The 25216-nt window shown below is 41.8% G+C and overlaps 1 protein-coding gene across 1 annotated transcript; it reads right to left on the reverse strand.

Moving 5' to 3' along the window:
* Window positions 1–6640: 6640 nt before the first annotated feature.
* LOC137341466 (calcitonin gene-related peptide) lies at window positions 6641–13909 on the reverse strand. The gene is made up of 4 exons (XM_068004569.1): window positions 13828–13909; window positions 13170–13270; window positions 11631–11765; window positions 6641–6949 (listed from the first exon to the last, which is right to left on the reverse strand). Exons 2-4 carry the CDS (start codon window positions 13253–13255, stop codon window positions 6760–6762), a joined length of 411 nt encoding a protein of 136 aa, XP_067860670.1. The 5' UTR covers window positions 13256–13270; window positions 13828–13909; the 3' UTR covers window positions 6641–6759.
* Window positions 13910–25216: the final 11307 nt, after the last annotated feature.

A 25216-nucleotide genomic window follows, 5' to 3' on the forward strand; every position in this document is an offset into this window, starting at 1 on the left:
CATTGTGGGAGAACCGTCACCACATGGACTGCAGCGGTTCAAGAAGGCGGCTCACCACCATCTTCTCAATGCCAATTAGGGATGGGCAATAAATGCTGGCCTCACCAGCGACGCCCACATCCCATGAACGAATAATAAAAAAAAGACTTTGTTCTTAAAACTGGTGACAAATAGGCAGTTGAGCATCAGTTCAAAATGTAGCTTTAAAGAGAAGCAATCCCTTCTACATTGATGTAAATCAGAAATATGAGGTTTGCATTACTGCACATCAGACTTTGGGACCCTTAGTGAAGGACTTGTTTATGCAAGCTGCTCAATTTATGAATGTGAGGGAATGCAGCCGTTTCTTCCACCAAAATGGAAATTTAAGCTGTTTAAAGCTCAACCAAAATAATCAGAGATTAGCATCCAAACAAACAACTGGGTCCTTATGGAACTGTCCAGTAATCCATATTTAATGCTCAGAATTTGACAATTATTGCTTACAAAACCACACAAAAGATCCATTTCATCGACACTGAAGTGCGTACCACTGTGTAGTATGTACTGGCCAAAATGGCTATGCTTCACCAACCTGGTCTGTACCAGAAAGCAAATCTGAATGTAGATAGTGAGCTGTGTGAAAGCTCCCTGCATCATCCCCTTATAACAAAGTGGAAAACCCCAGTTGGATGAGCCATTTTCCACCATACGAGACAGGGAGTGTAGAAAGCAGCATCACAGAGTAGTCACATGTTGAGAAGTACAGGTTTATGAAGTACACACCTTGAGTACATTTACCATTCAGTCAAAGGACCCAATAACATTTTTCAAACCATTTTGTCCCCTCTGTTGGAGCCACTTCTGACCAGGGATCCAGTTAACAGCAATTTCTCGTAAAGGGAATGGATGCCAATTTGCTAGATAGGAGAAAGACAAGCTGACCAGCAGTAAATAATTAATTTCATCTTTCAACAATTTTACAAGTTTGCCTGATAAATTGTGGGTACAATGGGTCAGAGGCAGCTTGGTCTCAGCCAGCTGAGTATATGAAGTTTTTCATATTGGTACTGGAGATTGCCACCCATTCCAGTTCAGGCGATCACCTTAACCCTAACCTCCTGTGCATTGTTCACTTCAACGTCTGCTGGCGCAGGCAGTTGAAACCCTTGATCCTCATGGCCATGGCATAGACACATTCTCCATTGTGAGTTGAGCAGCCACTTCTCAATAGGCAACAAGCCACAGTCATTCTGTACACTGGGGGCAACTTTAACCTAACTCGTCGGCTGCAAACTGAAGGGATCGGGAATGGAGATTAAAATTGTGTGTAAAACCAGCATTGTACCCAATCCCATGAGTTTCCCGACCGGTGAGTTAGGTTAATATTACGGTCATTGTGTCTGTTCAATGATAAAGCCATATTTATATACATGTGTATATATTTTCTTCATACTATAAATACCCATCTGGGACTGATAGCTACAGATTCAGTTCCAGCCAGTCTGCAACTTGTTTATATTGTCTGTGCCTGAATTGAATTCTCACAGTTTGTGCAGAACTCTGCTACTGGCTGTTAAATTTGACACATTTTGAGAGTGCAGGCAACAAAATATTTAGTTCAAGCCCCCTGAGCACTTTTTAAACCAGATTTGACACTGTATTGGAATTATACTCCACATCATGTCAAGCCTAATTGGCGTAAGATAGTCTGCACAAGAAGGTCTACCATTTTGGAACTTATACCTAAAGGGCCTGGGATTTTGCTTTAATTTATGCTGTGTTACAGATATAAACTCAGTTTCAACTTACAAGGGGTTAATTCCCAGAGATACACAGGCCATTTAAAATATTTTTTTACAATAGTTCCTGGGTAGGGATGGGCCACACTATTGTATATCTAGGAATTGGGCAGTAGAGGGGCACTCCAGATCATAAGGGACTCAAGGTCTACTTATAAGAGTGATTGGTAATGCTGAACCAGAGAATATCTAGTGTAGACTTGTGAAATTTGTCAGATCAGAATCTGTCTCTTCAGTCATATCTGTCCCCCACTACCTCAGTGCTGGACAAGTGCAGCACAACTGAAGTGTGCTGGACCTGTAATGGCTGAGTTTGTGGCTGCTTTTGGTGTCCTGGGGTCATTGAAATGCCTCGGGGTGCACTCCTGTCGCAGGCAGAGCCTAGCGTGGGGAAACAGGGGAGCAAAATAGAGTACAGCTGTAGATCTTACTTCAGGGTCAAGAGTCTCTGGAACCAAAAATCAACATTTGCCTGCCAAACAAAATGGCCGCATACCTTTCGTCCTTGCTGTCAGGTCCCAACAGAGTCTGAGGTAGTCACCAGAATACGGGCTAGTGTCATCTTCTTCGGGTGCTCCTGAAAATGAGCCTCTCCTACCTCAATGACATAATTGGACTTACGCCTATTGCAGGTGCAGGCCGAGTTCTGCACTCCTGTGGGCCTCAGAATTCCTGGGGCAATGTAAAGGGGCGTAGACCTGGTGTGAAGGGTCTTCTCCCCTTTTCCTGATCTTTGGGACTGAGGAATAGGCATTCACTGTAGACAAAGGTCAAGAAGATCAGGCATTTAGTGCCACTTTGTACAGCGCAAGGTGGAAACCACTACACAGTGGTCCTGCTATCTTAATATTACCCCACGCTATATCATGCCAACCTGAAACAAATGGAAATGCGGCCACTGCCAACTCCAATAAAGATCCAACAGTTCTGTTTGACCCTGATACCTCCTTTCATGAACAGTTCTGGAAGCCTGTGTGCTACAAATTTTGAAGTACTTACTGATCTATGTCAAATAGCCCTCATTTTGAAAAGTGTCATTAGTCATAAACAGAGAACGCTATGAATGATGCATTTTCGGAGAAATAATAGAAATTGAGTTGTCCTGTAGAATAAGTGATGTTTATAAATTGGTTTCCGTTTTAGTTATTACATCAATCCATTATCAGGCCTGTGTAGATAAGACAATAATATTCTCTTCATATAGATGTACACATCTAAACACTCCAGTTGGGGAGAGTGGAACATCGACCAGCTCCTACATGGAGCTATCTGACAGTTGGAGCCTTGGGAAGTGGGGCTAAGAGGCGATCCAGGAGGGGGCTGCACACAGGTTGGCAGTGAGCCAGAGTATTTTTGTGGGGCCAGGAGGTACATGCCAAAAAAACAAAAGTTAATCATTTCTTCAAGATATTCATTGAGCAGCCTCCAGCGGTCCCATTTAGGAACATAGGAACATTTTGCACCTGAAAATTGCAATCAGGGTCCTATGTATGTCAAAGGATGCCGATTTGCATATTACAAGTGACCTCCCATCCTAGAGCAGACAGGCATCCCGGCTGTCCTCCTCAGGACCCTACCCAAGATGACAGTGGAGCGCCAGCGTGAATGAGGTGTTAAGTGACCCGATGCCATTTTCAGGCCACTAACACCCCGTTTACGCCAGGCTGGGGCAGTTAAAATTGGATCCCCCTGTTTGCAATTCTGGGGAGATCGACTAGTATATTAAATTAATGTCAAATTGGGCTAATCAACACTTTTTTCTTAATTGTTTTATAATTAAATTCTGTTCTAGATGATAAATATCAATCAATGCATTTTGTAATTAAGAGATCTAACCAAATAGGTTTGAAATGGACGGATTTTTCTTGGATGGCTCTAATGGAAAAAACATCACATATGATTTGTGCACCAAATGGTTTGAACCTTCTGGTTTGAGCATGTATTCAGTACTGCAGTAATAATTTGTATTGATAAGGAAGAGCCACCTGATAACCAAAGAAGGTTACATTTTTCATAAAGATATTTCCAATAAACTCATGTTTACGACTTGAACCATTTGCCAGCTGTTAACATGCGCAATTTATCTGTCGCAAAAGTGTCTCAAAATATAGTCTCAACAGTGTTGTAAAGTGGAGTTATAAAAATGGACAGAACCATACAATGCTGGTTGTTAGCTGTTTTTCATGGATAACATCATTCAGAGCCTTTGGCACACAACGTCACTGTGAAATAGAACAATCAATAGTGTTTACAAATGCATGAGATAATATTCTACAGGAAAAGTATCTCAGATGAATATTGAACCATTGTTGGATGCAACAATGGCACAATGACATGTTCACATCATCAAGATAGCTCAAATCAAACTGGATACTCCACACAACTCTAATGCCATATAATACCACATTATTGTAATGCAGTAACAAGTTTACATAGCATTAAATAACCTATGTCCCTCATGTGAACCCAGGATTTGGCCCAGCCTCTCATTTCGTACTAAGTGCTATAATTGTCAATGTAAGATATTTCCATTGTGAAAAAAATTGAAATTATTAGATGATGAGGAAAATATTAGGGGACATTTTCAATCCTGGTGCTGAAGTGGCAGGACCTCAGAGGAGTGAATGTAATATTTCGGAAATCGTAGTGAACCAATCTTACGGGATTTCCCAAGACTGGCTTCATTGCATATTCATGGTGAGTCCCCAGCCTGGAGTGGGTCTGACTATACAAGCTTGTTATGAATTACATAGAATTTACAGCAAAGAAACAGGCCATTCGGTCCAACTGGTCTATGCTGGTGTTTACGCTCCACACGAGCCACCTTGTCATCACCAATGTTGCTTTCCATGTTAAGCAGGGAACTGGTCTGTTGACATTAGCTCTGAGACCCATTAATAGGCAGCTCCATAGGAAATAACATACCTTACCAATCCTGGATACTGATAGTAGACAGAAATATGGGACTTCAGTACTAAATGAATACTGCTGTGTACTTACCTGCTGCTGTTTTTCATGCTAGGATGTCTTCCATTATCCAGGATCAGAAAGGGCACAGGTTCATGTTACTTCCCATGGAATCGCTTGAGTCTCATAGCTGACTCCAGCTATGCAACTACCTGCTCAACCACCATTTCGGGTCGATGTGGGGAAAGGGAAAATAATACTAAATTTTAAACCTGGAATGAGTCTTTTTCAAGTAATAATTTATATGGGGTTAATTTACATTAAATGTGTTCTCCCTTAGATTTAGTGGCCTTGATATTCGCCCATGCAGTGCCCGATTTTTGGGCTTTAAATGGCCTCCTAAGCTTCCTGGTGGGCAGGAAACGGACGCTCATTACGAGTCTGAAGTGTACTGCTGGCCTTATTGGTATAGGCTAAAAAATCGGCGTGCAGTGTCCATGAATGAAACAGGCTTTAGGCCCTTTGCATATGAAAATAAGAGGCCTTACGCCTGTTTGAGGCCCCCACTGCAAGATTGGTTTGCCCTGAGGCAGCCAGCGCCCCTCAGGAAAACCAGGCCTACACGTGGCCTAATAGGCAGTCCTTAAAGGGACCGCTGCAGGCCGTAAGCTACAAGGTAAGTTTAAAAAAAAAACTTACTGAATGTGGAGCTGGGAGGAGCAGGAGTGCTTCTCTTGACCCCACATTAAAAGAACACGGGCTGCTGCCGCCTGCCCCTCCCCCCCATCCCAATTGCCACCACTCCTTCCCGACCCAATGGCCCCCCATCTCACTTACTTGTGGGCTGCTGCAACGCCAGCAGGGGCCCGATTTTCAATCACACTTCGCCGGTGAGCTGCCCGCTAATTTCCGCAGCTCACCAGCTCGATGGTAATGGGGCCCGGAGCCCAATATTGGGGGCACCTCGCGCCTCACCATTCAGGTGCAGTGATTGTTTCCTGCACCCCAGAGTTCTAGGCCACTGCCTTTAAAATTAACAAAGTGGTAAAGATTTCCTCCCTTGTAATAAGTCAATATCAACAGTTTGATTGAGTGTCCCGTCAAACCCTTTAACTAAACTACTGAACCTGGGCCCAATTCTCTACTGTCGTTCATGAGGAAATGATTTGTTGCTATTGAATCACAGTTTAAAGATTTTTTAAAAATTGAGTTTGTTTATCACTTGGAAGACTCCTTTTGGGCCAATGGGATTTGACAAGTTCTTTGCACTTTGAGCAAGTTGCCTGATAAGACTTAGGAAAAGTTCCCCCTTTGCTGTTGACTCACCGAAGGGGTAGACGTATCACAGAGGGCTGAGAACCTTCCCCTTCGGCTTCAGATAGCCTTGAAAACTAGAGCCCTGATGGCTAGTTTGCTCCTAGCTAGACAAGCTGCATGAAGCTTACCAGTGCTCTATGCTGGTATAGCTGGTTACACTCCAGGAGTACTCCTATTCACACTTGTGTGTCACTAAGCCTCACCTCTTACCAACCTATATCTAAGTTCTCTGAGTTCAGATAAGTGGGGTGCATCCCAACAGGCAGACATTGTACATGCCACACCAGCGAAATGGATATTAGTTTATATGGATTTCTCAGTAGTTTGGTTTGGAGATTCCTAAGCATAGCGATGGGTTTCTGCACATGTCATACACCTTACGGACCAGAAAACATATATTTCATGCTCATTCAACAATGATATCTACACAGAAATTCAAATATAGTCCAGCTTTTAAAAAAAATTCTCAATATTTGTCTTTAATAGATTCCAAATAACTTAGTTATTACAATTAATTCATGTAGTACCAGCAGGTTTCTTTAAATTAAAAACATGCAGGGAACTTCATACATATAGCAATGAACCTGGTCATTTCCATACTATCGTTCCAAAGCACAACCGGCCAGGAACAGTGAAACAGGGCACCACCGCTTGAAACTTCTAAAACAGGTGAGCATTATCATCCTCTACCGACATTGGAGCTACAGCAAGAATCTAGTAAGTTTAAGAAAATGGCCCTGGATTGCTCGGAGTTCTAGGGTTGGAGATAACTCAGGAGTTGTCTGCTGTACAGTCCCTCGCCGTCTCTCTTGCCATAAGTGTTTGACCCCACATTTGTTGGCGTGTAGACACCACCCAAGTTGTTGTTGGAACGACTCAAAAAGTCGACCAGGCGTTGTGTCATGCAGGTGGCAGTGTTACATTTCGTCTTCCTCACGTGAAAGCTTCAAGAGTAAATAGAATAAATAATAGACTCTGTTAGGGTCGCTGTACTTTGTGGCACAAAGGAACAAGATAAAAGCTTCAGCTTATTCAGGAAATACCATGAGAAAAATGTCATTGTGACTGCGTAATAAGAACATTAGTAACAGGAATAGCCCATTCAGCCCCTCAACTCTGTCATTCAATTAGATTATGGATGATCTGTACCTCAACTCCATTTACCCGCCTTTGCTCCATATCCCTTGCCTAACAAAAATCTATCGATCTCTGTTTGCAATCTCCAATTGGCCCAGCAATCACAGCCTTTTTGGAGGAGAGAATTCTAGATTTCTACTACCCTTTGTGTGAAAAAATGCTTCCTGATTTCACTCCTGAATGCAAACAAAATTGCCAATCCTATGTATAGATCTTATGTAAGAGAGAATGTTTTGGAAATATCAACGGGCAACCAACCAGTAACTCAAGTGCTACCTATTAACGGAACTTTAAATCAAACTGTGAGTCACACGGAAACATTGTCCAAATATCAGCTCAGTTCCATTAGAGAAATATTGTCAAGAATAATACTGCATGAAAGATACATCCAAGGTTAATCCTATAGCTGTTTTAAGACAATATTCATTTTTTTTTTGACCCAGGCAGATCTGCAATATTCTAGGTCATTTGATAAATGATCAGCCGGCCTGACTCACTGATGGGACCTGAAGGGGTAGACATGTCACTGGGGGCTGAGATTATTCCCACTTAGCTTCAGATAGCCTTGTAAACCAGTGGGTACATTGGTCCTGGATGGTATGCAAATATAACAATACAAAAGTGATTTTAAAAGGATTAATATAATACCTTATATTGTTTTGGATGTTCAAGATTAAATATATTCTTACTGATTTAGATGTAAAAATATTTGTCAGTGCTTTAAAATTCATTTTGAAATCACAATTTTTCCATTCTCACAGATGCCACTTAATATTTCTTCAGCTAGGAGGATAAGAATCTAAATTACAGCTTTTTCTAGAAGCCCCATGAACACAGGATACTGATATTAGTCAATGGGAGGTACCACAGAATGGATCAAAATAACTAGGGAACACTCTCCCCTGCTACCAGATGAGGCCTCCCATCATAACATGCCCACTTTATTCAGCAATGCGCCTAAGGTTTACACCCAACAGTGACATGCAGGCTCCAGTCATCAGCAGCCCTGTGACACGAATGCTTACTTTCCAACAAGGTGTTCACAGGGTTAAACCCTAGGGATAATTAGAGAACCAAAAACATCCAATTGGAAGCCAGTCATTCAAGACCTACGCTGTCAATCATCATCTGTCCCATTATACCACACCCAGCCTTATATCCCTTTAAAGGTCAAATCACAAGATAATTAAGACTAGGGAGGCCCTTTGGCCCATCTCACTTCAGTTATTTAGAAACACGCGAGAGCTCCCATTACGGCATGTAAATGTTTCTTCACTAAATCCAGGGTTTCTGCCTCACTACTATATTGGGGAGTGCTGGTCTCTCCTTGTGAGAAGAACTTCCTGATATCAGTCCCAAATGTGCCTTATACTAGTCTGAATCTGTGTCCCCTTGTCCTACACTCACAATTTAGTTTGAAGTAATTTTCTGGATTTCATTTACCTTTTCCCTACTGATTACTATCTTATATATCACAATAAAGTCACCTCTCAGATTTCTGCTTTTTAGAATGAAAATCTTACCTTATAAGTAAGACTTCTGACACAAGGCACCAACCTAATGACTCTCCTGTAAACTGCCTCCAGTGCTTGACCATCTACCTCCCTGGTGTCTCGAGGACCAGAACTGGATGCAGTACTGAAGATGCGGTCTGAGCAGAGCACCATACAGTTTAAGCACGACTTCCTCTGACTTGTTTGGCTTAGTAGTTCAGAATTCTATTAGCTTTGCTAGTCGTGAACCTAACATGTCAATTTCATGCAGTGAATATTCAGCATCATCAGCGGATTACAAAGATTTTTTTTAAAAATCAATCACCGAACAAATGACACTTTTTCATTCCTCTGATTTTATGTCACTAAAGATGATCTTGGAAAGGAAATACTACTGCAACTTTACTTAACAGTGTAATAAAGCAGTGTGATAGTCAAGGTTACTGCAGAACTTCCCCTTTACTGTGCTAGCACAATGCCAATGTTAAACTTCTACTATTCTCGCTAACACCTCCCTGAAACACAGAGCTCAAATCCCACCTTGAAGGAGGGACTGAGAGACTCCAGTCATGACCAGTTACACAGTGATAAGCAGATAAATAAATCATGTTTCTCACTACTATAGTATCAATCGAAACATCCTTAAAAACTGGGGTTAAAGCTTGAGTTTAAAAAGATCTACCACTCAATAAAATGAACATCTAAGTGTTAATATTCTCCTTCACCCATCCCTTAATTTGTTTCAGGTCTCTGACTGTCTTGCCTCATCAAAAGCCAGCAGCCATTCCAAAATACAAATCTGCTGCTGTATCCAATTAGTTTTAATACACGCGCGAATGAGTGAATCAATATTACAATGTAAGTCTCCACTTATGGCCTGGAAATTGCTCACAAAATAATGGCGATGCTAACAGGGCTCACCGTTATTTCGGTGCAAATGGAAGAGCGAGCTCCAGCGAGCGCACATGCGCAGTCAAACGCGGAAATCCGGAAATTGCTCTATCACTTGCCCTGCTCGTTTGAAAGCTGCACGGGAAGGACAGCTCATCGGCTGAATGAATGGACCAGAGCAAACTTGCTACATATCCCAGCTGGAAATGAATTAGTCTCTCCATAGAAAAGGTACTCTGGGTTTTTTAGGTATAAACTAACTTTTAACAGCATAGTAAGTCTTAATAACTGCCAAACAATCTCTCTGGTACTGAAAGTTAACTTTTAAAAATGTGGTGACTCATTACTTCCAATTTTAATTGTTGTTGGGCACTTATAAAAAATTAAAAGAAAATTTAAAATTTTTAAACTTTTTCTGTCTGTCTCTTTTATCTCTGTCTTTTAATTTGATATTTCTTACCCTCAGTTTATTACGCTTTCTCTAACTGATTTTACATTGAATTTACGGTTGTAACTTTCACTTCCTGGTTCTGACTCTGCATGGCTTTTCAAGGATGCTTCAAACTAATTGGTTGAGGGAAGAGCGAGATCCTTTCCCCTCTCTCACAGCTCAGGGAAGCCCGGGAAAGGACGCTAAACTTTTTGCAACTCACCATTGAAGCAAGTTGCTGCTAAAAAGCCCGCAAATAGTTTGTGAGGGAGTTTATAACTAACGAGCGGCGGACGACGTTAGTTCCCATCCAGTGCAATCTCTGGGCCAATATTTTGTTAGTTATCAGCATTCAGGTCCTTTACCCTAAATTTTAGTTTTCCTTTGTTTGCATTTGCACTATATGCACAGACAAGCATCAAAAGATCCTAACTGATCATGTAATTTTAATTTTGTTATTTGAGAAGAGTATGAAATTTTTAATTGTAGTCTTGAAACAGAATGAATATTAGCATTAGATGATAAACATCAGAAAGTGTGAATGCTGGCCGATCAGGAGGAACCACTCTTCAGGAGGAGGTACGTTAATGTTTCTGTTGTTCTGTTTTCAAGGATGAAAACCCCACATCTCTCCAATCTTACCTCAATAGTCAGACTTCTGACAAGAGGGGTCAACCATGTGGCTCTTCTGTAAACTGCCTCCAGTGGTTCACCATCTATCTCCCTGGTGTCTCGTGGACTAGAACTGGATGCAGTACTGAAGATGTGGTCTGACCAGAGCACCATACAGTTTCAGCATGACTTCCTCTGACTTGTATTCTACTGCTTTGGCTTTATAGTTCAGCATTCTTTACATACACAGAATTACATAGAATTTACAGTACAGAAACAGGCCATTCAGCCCAACTGGTCTATGCTGGTATTTTTATGCCCCACACGAGTTTCCTCCCATCCTACTTCATCTAACCCTGTCAGCATATCCTTCTATTCCTTTCTCCCTCATGTACTTATCTAGCTTCCCCTTAAAGGCATTTATGCTATTTGCCTCAACCACTCCTCGTGGAAGTGAGTTCCACATTCTTACCACTCTCTGGGTAAAGAAGTTTCTCCTGAATTCCCTACTGCATTTATATTTATGGCCCCTAGTTTTGGATTCTCCCACAAGTGGAAATATCATCTCTACGTCTATCCTATCAAACCTAATCTTAAAGACCTCTATTAGGTCACCCCTTAGTCTTTTTTCTAGAGAAAAGAGCCCCAGACTGTTCGGTCTTTCCTGATAGTTATAACCTCTCATTCTGGTATCACCTTTGTAAATCTTTTTTGCTCCTTCTCCGGTGCCTCTATATCCTTCTTGTAATATGGAGACCAGAACTGTGCACATTCTCTCCCCTCCATTTCTTTTCCCTCTGTTTTTCAACCTTACTAAAATGCTTGCTTGTCTTTTATAGTTTTCAGTTATGATAAAGGGCCATAACCGAAATGTTAACCTCTCTTTTCTTTTTTCCAATGCTGACTCACCTGCATATTCTGTTAATTATCTCAGATTTCCAGTACCTGCAGCTCTTTTCACATCTCAGCAAGTGTTCAGGATGCTGCATAGTGCGGTGAAGCTAGCCATTTGAGCTGAAGATTATTTTTATTTGGGGTCATGTAATGTGTGGTCATTAGTACCTCATTGCTTTGTAAAGCTCTTCCATAGGTAAAGCAGCTGGCCAGCCAGTTAGGGACCTCTTCCTCAGCATTGGGACCAACCAGGAATTCCACTCAGGGGGTACAGCACCTCGGTCTCTGGAAACTGCAGAGTATCTGATTTGGTGGGAAACAATAAAAAAAAAGATAAAAAAGAAAACATACATTGCGATGCGGCTTGGAGAGCAGTGTTCTGTTAGCTTTTGTTACCTCCAGACTCGAGTATTCCAATGCTCTTCTGGCCGGCCTCCCATCTTCCACCCTCCATGAACTTTAACTCATCCAAAACTCTACTGCCCATATACTAACTCGCATCAAGTCCCATTCACCCATCGACTCTGTGCTCCTGGTCCAGCAAGTTTTTGCCTGATTACGCTCCCGGTCCCACTTTTAATTGGCTGGACCCAACTGGATGTGACATATTTGCAACTTTCTTGCTTATGCACTATATGTGGTCAGGCCCATTCACTGCTTAAATATGATATCAGATTGGACCTCAGGTGCATAGAAAGAAAGAACTTGCATTTATATAGCGCCTTTCATGGCCTCAGTGCTTCACAGTCAACAAAGTACTTTTGAAATGTGGCAGCCAATTTGCATACAGCAAAGTCCCACAAACAGCAATGAGATAAATGACCAGTTACTCTGATTTAGTAATGTTGGTTAATGTTAGCCCGGATATATGGAGAACTCCCCTGCTCTTCTTTGAGTAGTGCCTTGGGATCTTTTACATCCACCTGAGGTGCCAGGCAGGGCCTCGGTTTAAGGTCACACCCAAAAGATAGCACCTGCAACAATGCAGCACTCCCTCAGTACTGCACTGAAGTGCCAGCCTGGATTATGTGCTCAAATCTCTGGAGTGGGACTTGAACCACACAGTCTTCTGACTCTGAGGTGAGGGTGCTACCACTGAGCCATGGCAGTCACAGAGGCAACAAAGAGGAAGCTGGAGAGTTTCAGGCAGTACATGACTTCTCTTTGTACCTGCGAATTAAAAGGAGAAAGAATATTTTCACCAATAACCTTCTTGTCTCTCTGGCAGATGCTGTAATAGTCGATATCCTCTATTTATACTATAAAAGCCATTAGACTGATTAGTACATCTCATAAGGCCTTTTCGGGACAATACCCACAGCTTAAAAAGAAAACATTAATACCATGAAAATAGTTATACTCTCACGATATAAACAGTATAACATGGTTTCCCTACGCTCTGATCTGGAGTGGCTTCCATGAGCACAGATTTCTCGCGACCAAATCCCTGCATCCCTTTGTTTGATAGTAACCGATCAATTGTGAACTTACACGGTTAACCTAGAAATTAAGCACCTTGTAGTATATAATTATATTTTTAAAGAGGCAAATATTTACCCAATTCACGACATCAACTGCACATTAGTAATAATTTGCAGCTGTGCTGATTGAATTCGTGCTAAGTATCGTCGGTCAAAATATAATCTAATAAGATAAAAGTATAATGGCAAGTAAGTTTTTTTTAAAAACGTGTTTTTACACACAGACCTGCTTGGGGCAGCCTGTAATCCGTCCAAAGAGCTCAGGGACACGGAGGCGACAAGGAAGAAGGTGGAGAGTTTCAGACAGTGCATGACTTCTCCCCGTACCTGCAAATGAACACAAAGACATAGGAAACTCTCACCGATAATACCTCCCGTCTCTTTAGCACGAACTGTAACGATTCTTATCACCATGGACCATTTTATTTTACTGCAATGAATGTAAACCGATTAATCGGGAAGCGGGAGGTCATAAACCAATTTGGTTGCACGCATTGGACGGGAAAAAAATGCTCTTGTGCTTGTATATTTTCCGATTCCGATTGGAGCTGCTCCAATTCCACAGTCATTTCAAATTTTGTTAGTTTCTCAAAATGTTGCATGTCGAAAGTATACAATTGGGAAGAAAACTATTCTTGTTAAAATTCCGTAACACTATACTTACAAACAAATAGAAAGAAATATACAAGGTAACTTTCTAATTATTGACATGGCTATAATATAAGGCTGGGCGACACCTTTTCTAGACAAGAAGTGATTTAAAACTCTATTAATTTGCCCCCTTGAGTTCAACTTGAGGATCCGAGTTGAGGACAGCATGTTGGAAAAGGGAACAATTTCGATTTGAAAATGCTACTTCCTTGGGTTGCAAGCTCCCCACTTACTTGCAGTATGGCAGTATCTCGGCGTCGTATCCCTAAGGCAGGCTCAATCGGAATTCAGAAAGTCCTGTAATGGTTCTCACTCGGCAGCGGGCTGGTTTTTCGCTCTCTTTCCCTGGTTTTCCATTGCTGGCGAGTAACTCTGCTCTTATAAAGCCCAACACCTCTCAATGTTTTTTGACGTCAGCCTGCTGAGGAGATATCCAGTTAGGAAAATTCACTTGATAAATCCCCCATAGATAAATGAAGGCAAAGCAATGGGTCAGTGCCCCGGTCGCAACCCAGGCATCAAATCATCAACAGCAGCGCCTACAGACAGATATTGCACTACGTCAGTCCAACATAGAGCAATCTGTAAAATACATCAGTCACTGCAATTCTACAGCTCGGTATCTGATTCATTACGAACACTCACTTTTAGTGTTGTACTACCGCAGCTAAGAGAGCAACTCTTCTGTAGCACCAACGTCAAGCAAACCCTTGAGGAGTAAAGCAAACAAGCATACGACATCCTTGGCTTTCTAAATAGAGGCATAGAGTACAAAAGCAAGGAAGTAATGATAAACCTTTATAAATAACTGGTTAGACCTCAGCTAAAGTAATGTGTCCAATTCTAGGCACCACACTTTAGGAAGGATGTCAAGGCCTTGGAGAGGGTGCAGAAGAGATTTACTAGAATGGTACCTGGGATGAGGGACTTCAGTTACATGGAGAGATTGTTTTCTAAGATCAGAGAAGGTTAAGAGGAGATTTAATACAGGTGTTCAAAATTATGAAGGATTTTGATAGAGTAGATAGGGACAAAATGTTTCCACTGGCAGGAAGATGGGTAACCAGAGGACTCAACATTAAGATAATTGGCAAAAAAGCCAGGGAGGAGATGAGGAGAATTTTTTTTACTCAGTGAGTTGTGGTGATCTGGAATGCACTGCCTGAAAGGATGGTGGAAGCAAATTCAATAGTAACTTTCAAAATGGAATTGGATAAATACTTAAATAGGAAAAAAAATGCAGGGTTATGGGAAAAGAGCAAAGGAGTGGGACCAATTGGGAGCTCTTTCAAAGAGCCAGCACAGACACGATGGGCCAAATAACCTCCTTCTGTGCTGTATGATTCTATGATTCTATGAACTGGAGCAGTTGCAGTTCTCCCTACTGACAGTCAGCGCCTACTTCAGTAAGTTAAATACCCATTGCTGGTATTGTCTTGTTATGTGACTGCCCCCAAAAGATTGAGACCTCCCTTGATGTGGCTCAAGTCGCCTTCTCTCCTGATGCCAAGGCACTAGCTGATGCTTCCTATGCCACTCCACATTTCCATTTGTATGTGACTCCTTCCTCCTATGGTAAAGGGATAAGGACAGCAACACAAAGCCATCCAGTGTGGAAAAAAGTGTAATGAATCATGGAATGATGGAAATAATGGAAATACACATAATAGCAACATTAATATACACCTACTTCTGTGCTTTTGTTGCATTCATCTATATACTAAAATTCTTGCATGGGCAAGCAGTTCTTGTCCATAAACCTTACTTCCCCTAGGCAAGTTCTTTGGATACACTTCACTGATAAAATTGCTATGTGAACTTTTCCCATTCAATTTTGCTATGTCAATTGTCTCGATGTAGTTACAGGTGATGAAGCACTTACTTGAAATCTCTCTCTCAAATCCAGCACCATCTTGTATGTGAAAAAATAGGGGTTGGAATTCAAAAGTGATGAAGTGATGATTCAGTTGTACAGAGCCTTGGTCAGACCCCATCTGGAGTACTGCATTCAGTTTTGGGCAGCGCACCTCAGGTTGCATAAACTTGGTTGTATTCCCTGGAGTTCAGAAGGTTGAGGGGTAATCTAATTGAGGTCTTTAAAATGATCAAGCGATTTGACATGGTTTTTTAAAATTCATTCATGGGATGTGGGTGTCGCTGGCGAGGCCGGCATTTATTGCCCATCCCTAATTGCCTTGAGAAGGTGGTGGTGAGCCGCCTTCTTGAACCGCTGCAGTCCGTGTGATGAAGATTCTCCCACAGTGCTGTTAGGAAGGGAGTTCCAGGATTTTGACCCAGCGACGATGAAGGAATGGCAATATATTTCCAAGTCAGGATGGTGTGTGACTTGGAGGGGAACGTGCAGGCGGTGGTGTTCCCACGTGCCTGCTGCCCTTGTCCTTCTAGGTGGTAGAGGTCGCGGGTTTGGGAGGTGCTGTCGAAGGAGCCTTGGCAAGTTGTTGCAGTGCATCCTGTGGATGGTTCACACTGCAGCCACAGTGCGCTGGTGGTGAAAGGAGTGAATGTTTAGGGTAGTGGATGGGGTGCCAATCAAGCGGGCTGCTTTGTCCTGGATGATGTCGAGCTTCTTGAGTGTTGTTGGAGCTGCACTCATCCAGACAAGTGGAGAGTATTCCATCACACTTCTGACTTATGCCTTGTTGATGATGGAAAGGCTTTGGGGAGTCAGGAGGTGAGTCACGTCGCAGAATACCCAGCCTCTGACCTGCTTTTGTAGCCACAGTATTTATATGGCTGGTTCAGTTAAGTTTCTGGTTAATGGTGACCCCCAGGATGTTGATGGTGGGGGATTCAGTGATCGTAATGCCGTTGAATGTCAAGGGGAGGTGGTTAGACTCTCTCTTGTTGGAGATGGTCATTGCCTGGCACTTGTCTGGCTTGAATGTTACAGTAGATGTTATGTAGATACAGAGAAACTTTTTCCTCTGGTGGGGGAGTCCAGAACAAAGGGGCATAATCTTAAAATTAGAGCTAGACAATTTAGAAATGAAATCAGGAAGCACTTTTTCACCCAAGGGGTAGTGGAAATCTGGAGCTCTCTCCCCCAAAAGGCTGTGGATGCTGGGGATATGGGGCAATGCCAGGTAAATGGAGTTGAGGTGCAGATCCACCATGATTTAATTGAATGGCAGAACAGGCTCAAGGGGCTGAATGGCCTATTGTTGTTCCTACATTCCTAAGTATGGGTAAGGCATAGATTATTGCTTGAAATAATCTAGCAACCTTCTTAACAACTAAAATAACATGAGGAGGTCTATTATTTTCGGCATTAGAGGTTACGGTAATTAATTCAGAAAGGATATAGGAGCAACTGTGGGCAGGACACAAATTGCATTGAGATGAGTAGGCCTCTAAATTGAAGAACTATTTGTAATGCTGTTCAGTCTCTCTTGCTGACACAAATGTTCCCCTCTTCCCAAAGCAAACCATTTAATCTCTGTATCATCCTTGGAGGGCTTGGATGCATTCCAGATGTCCAGATGAGCACCCTTCCTGATGCCAATGTTCTGCATCAGACCTCAGTGTGAAGTTGCCCGTTTCTCTGATTTTGCAGGGCCTCTTTCCGATCTGAATGCAATGCGGGCAGCAAAACCAAAAAAAAACCTTTGAGTCAGCCAAAGATTGGCTTAACAAGGTTGCGCCCACAATTATTCACTTGGTTATATCAATTGGTCAACTAGCATTTGAGAGCTGGTTAGTCTCATTAACCAACGTATTAATGCATTCCCACAGCCTTTCAGTCAGTCACCTTGTTCATATAACTGGAGAACACATGATCAGTTTATGATGAAGAAGTAATTCACCAGGAGGAGAATGTGCTCAGCATCACAGGTCACTTGCACATTGAGGGAACAAAAACCCTTAAAGTTGATATCTGCCATTGATTCAAATGGCAGCATCCAAAACTGTATTTTGGCATGGACTATCACATCCAGGGTTCTAGAATAGGCAGTAAAACCACACAGTCTGTACAACGGTCTCTTAAGACTATTTGAAAAAAAGTTTCCAGGACAATGCATCAATGCATGTACTCTGAATATTGCCAACAAAATCACCCCCTTGCTGCCTGGAATGCCCAGTTATCATAAGGAAATGTCTAGTTATTGTCAATAGGAATCACTGAAGGCCTCTGCAGATCAGACTGTGCCAGTTGACATTGTTCAGGCATGAGTTCCATCCTGAATGTAAACCCTCTGAGGCACTGCTCCTCTGACACAGACAGGTAACTGATTTTTCTAGAGGAGTGAGGCTAGGTTCCATCTCTCCAAATCCTCTGCAAATTCTAAGCAGTTAAATGGCATGCTGAATTAGAGTTATAAATCGCACTTGAACAAAGCCTTAACATATGCTCACGGACTAAAATTAGTACAATGGAAACCAATATATTTTAAAATTGTTGTCAGTCAGTAAAAAATAAGGTAAATACCATTCTGAGGTATATAGAGGTATCCTGCACTAAGACTGACAATTTTCCTCCACAAATCTCACAAATTGTTGGCAGCAAAGGTCTTGGATACAGCTGGTCACCTTTGTCGCTCCTCCAAAAGTCTCAGCATAGGTTGACATCATCTTGGAGGATGAATCTGCATAATGTTGTCCTAGTGTCTGAAATGAAGGCACAATGATCTCAAAGGTCCTAGCTTTCGTATGAGGGTGATGGTGCAGGACACTTAGATCAGACACAGTTGTGATGGTAATTTGAGAGACATCAAAATGCTCAGACCGATTTTCCTCATGCACCTTCTCCACCTATCTCTTTCATTTGAAAGCAACACCTCTCCCTTTTATTAGACAGCAGAGGAACAATTGCATTAGTAAAGAATGAGGAGAAACCTTAAAGAAAAATACCTCAACCACGTGAAAAAAGTGAAAAATTGAACTATTCATTTGGAAGATCAGTAATTTATCCATCATAAGAACATAAGAAATAGGGGCAGGAGCAGGCCATCCGGCCCCTCAAGCCTGCTGCACCATTCAATAAGATCACGGCTGATCACGGCTGATCTTCCACCTCAACGCCATCTCCCTCACCATCCCCATATCCCTTGATGCCTTTAATGTCTAGAAATCTATCGAACTAGTGTACTTCCACACCGCCTGAGGAAGGGGAAAGCCCCCGAAAGCTTGTGGGATTAAAAATAAAATCGTTGGACTATAACTTGGTGTTGTAAAATTGTTTACAACTGTACAATTGTAGTAAGACTTCCTTACCCCTGTACTCCAACCTCCTAGCAATAAAGGCCAACATGCAATTTGCTTTCCTAATTGCTTGCTGTACCTGCATGCTAACTTTTTGTGTTTCTTGTACGAGGACACCCAAAACTCTCTGAACATCAACATTTAATAGTTTCTCACCATTTAAAAAATATTCTGATTTTCTATTCTTCCTACCAAAGTGAATAACCTTACATTTCCCCACATTATACTCCATCTGCCACCTTCTTGCCCACTCACCCAACCAGTCTATATCCCTTTGCAGACTCTTTGTGCCCTCCTCACAGCTTACTTTTCCACCTAGCTTTGTATCATCAGCAAACTTGGATACATTACATTTGGTCCCTTCATCTAAGTCATTAATATAGATTGTAAATAGCTGAGGCCCAAGCACGTAAATGTGTGATTTATGTCTAAAAACTCAAACATCTATTGAAAGCAGATTTATCCACGAGAGTGAGAATTACCAGCAAAACCTGAATTTATGTAATGAATTCAGTGTAATGAAATTTTAAAAAAAAATTCCAGTGTATTTAATAGCCTACTCTTCCCACCCTCCAAAAGAGTTGGCAAGCTGCTGCTCCAAAATTCTGGACCACACATGCCCAACGATTGCCACAAAATGTGAGCACCTGTCTTCTTTATGCTAATGAGCCCCATCCCCAAGATTTGGACTGCCATCAGAGCTGGGGCAGACTGGCGCGTGGACGTCCTGCCCTGCCGCACATTTGGCAACACAGAATCCCAGCAGGAATTTTAAGCCCTATATCTCTATGCGCCGGGCAATCATCAGCTGGGAAGGGTTGCTGAGGCTAGGGCATTGGACTCATTTAGCCAGCAGCTGAATGCTCCAATGGTCAGACAGTAGCGTGGGACCCTGGCAGAATGAGATCAATTTTTTTTTGTTTCAAAAATATACTTTAATCATAACATTTGTAAAGGTACATACAGTACAATTGCAATATCACATTTCAAACAAAAGCAATACAGGTCATACAATTTGCAAGATACATACAGTTCAGTTCAAATATGATTCAAACAATAAAATTACCGATCATACATGATAGTTACAGTTCATAACACTTTAGGGTACCTCATTGCATTACAATCAGTACAGATTATTGATTACAGATACATTACAGATTACAGATACATTACATTCAGCATGGGATGGGGGGGTTTCTCTGATTCCAGCCCCTTGGTATTAAATGGCAGGAGGCCCTAAACTATGGCCTTTCCCCATAGAGCCTTTGCGGGGGCCGTACCCAGCTTCAGTGCGTCCCTCAGCCTGTAGTTCTGGACCTTGCAATGTGCCAGTCTGCAACACTCAGTCGTGGACAGCTCCTTGCACTGGAAGACCAGCAAGTTTCGGGCACACCAAAGGACGTCTTTCACCGAGTTGATGGTCTTCCAGCAGCAGTTGATGTTTGTCTCGGTGTGCATCCCTGGGAATAGTCTGCAGAGCACAGATCAAATGCTCCAAAGGACCCTCATCTGAACCTACTTTGTAATCTTCTGTCATGCTACTCTTAATTTACTCAAGCTCTAGCTCTACCTCTTCTCATTCATTCTTGCCCTCTCCCCTATTTTCATGCCCCCAGTATTGTACTATTATAACAAAGATGAGAAAACACACTGAAAGAAAATATCATCTGTTAATTTTTGTTAAATGTGAAATGTGTATAGCTAGATCATAAAGTTTCAAAAGCATTCAAATTCTGGCATTCCTACCATGTCATTGCTTACACATTTGATTAAACACTAAAGTTAATTGGCATTTCATGTTTCTTACAATTCAATGAAATAAATTAAACACATTGGTCATCTGGAAAATACCCGAATAGTTAAATATAGCAACCTTAACAGGAGTGTGACAAAACAATTCCACAGCATATGAATGATAGTAATATTAATTATTCTTGTTATATTAAACAACTGCATTCAGTTGAAAATATAAATATTCATATTATTGTCATCACTTTGGCTATTTTAATTGAAGCAATTGTTACAAGTAGAATTATGTTGTAGCCAGTACATAACTTAACCAAGATCTCACACTAGCAGCTTTCCCCTGCTTTATTTTCCACCCCCCTCTTTAGATAGCGAACATGGGGTCTCAGTGCTGGTTATATATACATTTTTAAATTTAACATTTGCATGTCTTATTGCAACTTCTCGTTATAATTTAGTTATGAAAAAGGTCTGACATTAGTAAGATGACAAGTCAATAGAGTTTGAGTCAGTATTCACAAAAATGCATCTCATGTATATGTGAATATTATAGTATCATAATTACTGTTGCTTCTGCTTGTGTTGAAAACAAAAAGTCTATATATATATATATATATCCCCACCGCTTATAGCGGGGGAGTCAGTGTTAACGTGATTTGCCCGCTATATCAGTTGGACGGTAAAAACCTAATAGGTTGCTTCATATTGCAGGTTGATTAACAGACTCAAAGGTGAGTAGCCAAGGTGATCACATCTTAATAAGGTGCGGAGATCTTATTGAACGACTGCTGGAAGACCTGAGTTCACCTGAAATCAGCGGAGCTTTTAAATTGGCAAGTACAGGGGATTAAGTAATGAAGGTAATTGCACTTTAGCGAAGTGTAAAGGGCTTATTGAACAGCTGAGTCTGCCCGAAATAGCCGGGGTGCTTAATACGTTGTAAGCAGCACCTTTGTAACTGACTTCTAAAGTGATGGAAAATGGTTAGCGATAATTGTCCGGTACAGATGGTTGCCCGCCATATATACACACACACAAGCCAGGAATTTCCGTGGGTGTTCTTCCGATTTCCTGCTGTAACTTCAGCAGAAGATCGGGGAACTCCTGCAGAAATTCCACCCCATCGCGTGTAAACAGTTTGATGCATAATGTAGTGCTAGCTGATCTCCCGTGGTGCTGCTCACATTGAGTCAGAGGATACCCTGCATTGTAACAATAGGGGGGTTATTTGCAAAATGTGATGGGAAAAGAGTTACAAGAAGTCCGCATGATACTTACAGGAAGTGCATGCTATGCACAAGACATACACGCACAAATCAGTCAGGCAACATAAAGATGCGTGTGTGTGTTTTATTTATATGTATCGCAGAGGAATCATTTATTTGAAGTGAATAATGTAATTGAAACCCGTAGTTGTTCGCATAAGCTCAGCACTTGACATTAACTACACTAATTAATGTTACTGTTGAGTTTAACCTGGCTGGGTAATTTTTCTTTTCTGTTATAATTTGTTTTGTTTTGCATTGTAATGCCCTAAAAGCCTTGTGTATAATCATTTACACTAAGAGGCCCTGAAATTCTGCAGATTTCCTCCTGGTCTCCTGCTGTAAGCTCCCTCTTCCACCCCCCCAAAAACAGGTAATGCCGGATCTCTGCTGTTCTTTTTTTGGGGTCCTGGGGGTCCTTCGTCGGAATTACAGTGGGAGATCAGGAGAACACCTGGGGAATTTCAGGATCACAGTTTTTATTAAGAAGGTTATTTCTATTCTAATGTTTTCATAATTGAATATTTGCTCTTCCTTTGTTTTTTGCTCCTATCCAAGCTTCTGGTGTAATTTAGTCAAAACTGAAACCAGGTTAATGTTTATTTCTTGGATTATTGAACATATGTTTGTTATATGATGCTGATTAAATAAACTTAACTGACTTATTCCCCCCCCCCTCCCCCACACCCCAAACTTTGGGTCTGTTATTTATTCTAATGGAGACCATTCTGATTCTTGGACATAGTCATGCTTTACACATCATTTTAACTAAAGTTATAACTGACCCATCTCTAGATTAACATTTATAAACAATTGGACCCTTAGTTATGTATGAAGCACTCTGGGACCCCCTGAGGAAGCGATAAGGTGCTGTATGACCGTAGGTTCTTTTTTTCATTGCATTACTCTTCATGAAAGCCTTCACAATTGGATATTGGATAACATCAAAGCTTAGGGTGGAGTTCCTCTATCAGTACATTAGCCTAGAGGTTTATGTTACTGGATTAGCAACCCTAGAGGTTGTGAGTTTAAAGTCCACTATGGTAAGTTGTGAAATTGAAATCAATACATTTGACAATTTGTGGGCTAGAACCAGAGAAGGACCATGAAAACTGGTTCACTGTGTCCTTCAGGAGAAGGGAACCTGTCACTCCTACCTGAGTTGGTCTATATGTGACTCCAGTCCCACACTACCTGGTTGACACTTAATGCCTTCAGGGCAACTAAGGATGGCCAATAAATACTGGCTTGTCAGTGTTGCCCACAGCTAAAGAACAAATATTAAAAAACACCTTGCCGGGAGGAAGGGAGATCTTTGCCCTCCGTATCAGCCTGCTTTTCTTCATGTTGGATCCTGTATCATTGTCTCAGTTTCAGACCTGACTTCCCCTCTCCCCCAACTGTGTCAGCTGTTCACACATTCTTTGTCTCTCTTGTGTCTTTAATTTCTTTTATCACGCTTCTTCCCGTCTGCCTCATGTTAGTATAACTCAGCCATTTGACCACCTCCTGTTTTAGTTATAAGGACATTACAGGCTATTCTGCTCATACGTCCTGTGGGTGTGTGCGTGTGCGTGTGTGTGTGTGTGTGTTTTCCACTCCTCTTATCTTTTGTTCTAGGCATAATAAAATGCTGTTCATTATTTCACTTTTTTAGTTTTGATGAAGAGTCTGTGCAAGAAACATAGGAAGATAGGAAAATAGGAACAAGAGTAGGCCATTTAACCCCTCGATCCTGTTCCACCATTCAATAAGATCATGGCTGATCTGTGACCTAACTCCATATACCCGCCTTAGCCACATATCCCTTAATACTTTTGGTTAACAAAAATCTATCAATCTCAGATTTAAAATTAACAAATGAGCTAGCATCAACTGCCATTTGCAGACGAGAGTTCCAAATTTCTACCACCCTTTGCGTGTAGAAGTGTTTCCTAACTTCACTCCTGAAAGTCCTGGCTAATTTTTAGGCTATGTCCCCTAGTCCCAAACTCCCCAACCAGTAGAAATAGTTTCTCTCTATCTACCCTATCAGTTCACCTTAATATCTTGAAAACTTTGATCAAATCATCCCTTAATCTGAAGCAAAACCAGAAAATTCTGGAGACCGCTCGACAGGCCAGTCAGCACCTGTGGAGAGAACAGTCCAGTTAAAGTTTCCTTACAGTACAACAGTGACTACACTTCAAAAAAAAGAAAGAAAAAAAGTAAAGACAAGAAAAGAAAAAAGAAAAGAACTTGCATTTATATAGTCCGTTTCACGACTTCAGGATGTCCCAAACTGCTTCACAGCCAATGAAGTACTTTTGAAGTGTAGTCACTGCAGTGCTGTAGGGAAACTTAACTGGACTATTCTCTCCACAGGTGCTGACTGGCCTGCCGAGTGTCTCCAGAATTTTCTGGTTTTGCTTCAGATTTCCACAATTGGCAGCTTTTTTTGCTTTTTATTTCCAACTGCCCATCACTGAAACATCCACCGATGCAAAACTGCTGTTATGAACACTGCCAAATTTGACCGCCTTCAATCAGTTCAACCCTTCATCTTCAGAACTCGTGCTAGAACCTTGGAAATACATATGCAGAAAGAACGATACCAAAGAAGCTTTTAGGTCCAAGGTTTTAAAGTAGGGCCCTATGATGTGGCTCAGCATTAAATAAAACAACGAACAGACACATTTACGTGCCTCCTTCATCCTTCATACAATGAGCATTCTTCATCCTTCATTCTAATCATCCATCGCCCATCGATTTATACCTCTTAGGTTTTGAATGGCGAGTTTGCATGAGTACATTCGCACATAGAAATGCAAGAAGAGTCAGACGGTCCTGAAAGAGAAAGTTGTGGGAGCTGATTTTCCTCTGCTTTGTGCGGGAGAAATCTTTGTTTCCTGGGCGCAAAGCAGAGGAGAAAAGGGGTGATGCCAGGTCTCAATCTTTCCTCGCGGCTCACCTGGGGTTGCCAGGGTTTCTGCTGGGGAGTGAGGAGCACTTACATCTGGAGCGGATGCAAGCCTTCAAATCACATGTAAATGAAGAGGGAGGGACCTCCTGAACCATTTTTCTCTCACATTTTGGGTGGATGCCCATCTCCAGCAGTCCTGAGGATCAGATGATCTGAGAAGGAACAGGCAGCAAGAAGATGTGGCTGGAAAAAGGTGTGTTCCTGGTTTTTTTTTGCAGGCTCCCAGCAACATTTTTGGGGATGGAGGCTTTCTGGCTCCTGTTTTGGGCAGTTGTGCTTCCTCCCCCACTTCCACGTACAAGGCTGTGTCAGGGGCGAGACTTGCACCAATGGGGAACATCTGGACTATTAAGGTGATTTGGATTCAGAAAAGAGTGGGTTCAGGTCATGTCAGGATTATCACACATTTGGTGTACTCTGCCTGACTTA

This window comes from Heptranchias perlo, chromosome 24 (assembly GCF_035084215.1).
Source record: "Heptranchias perlo isolate sHepPer1 chromosome 24, sHepPer1.hap1, whole genome shotgun sequence".
Classification (NCBI taxonomy): domain Eukaryota; kingdom Metazoa; phylum Chordata; class Chondrichthyes; order Hexanchiformes; family Hexanchidae; genus Heptranchias; species Heptranchias perlo.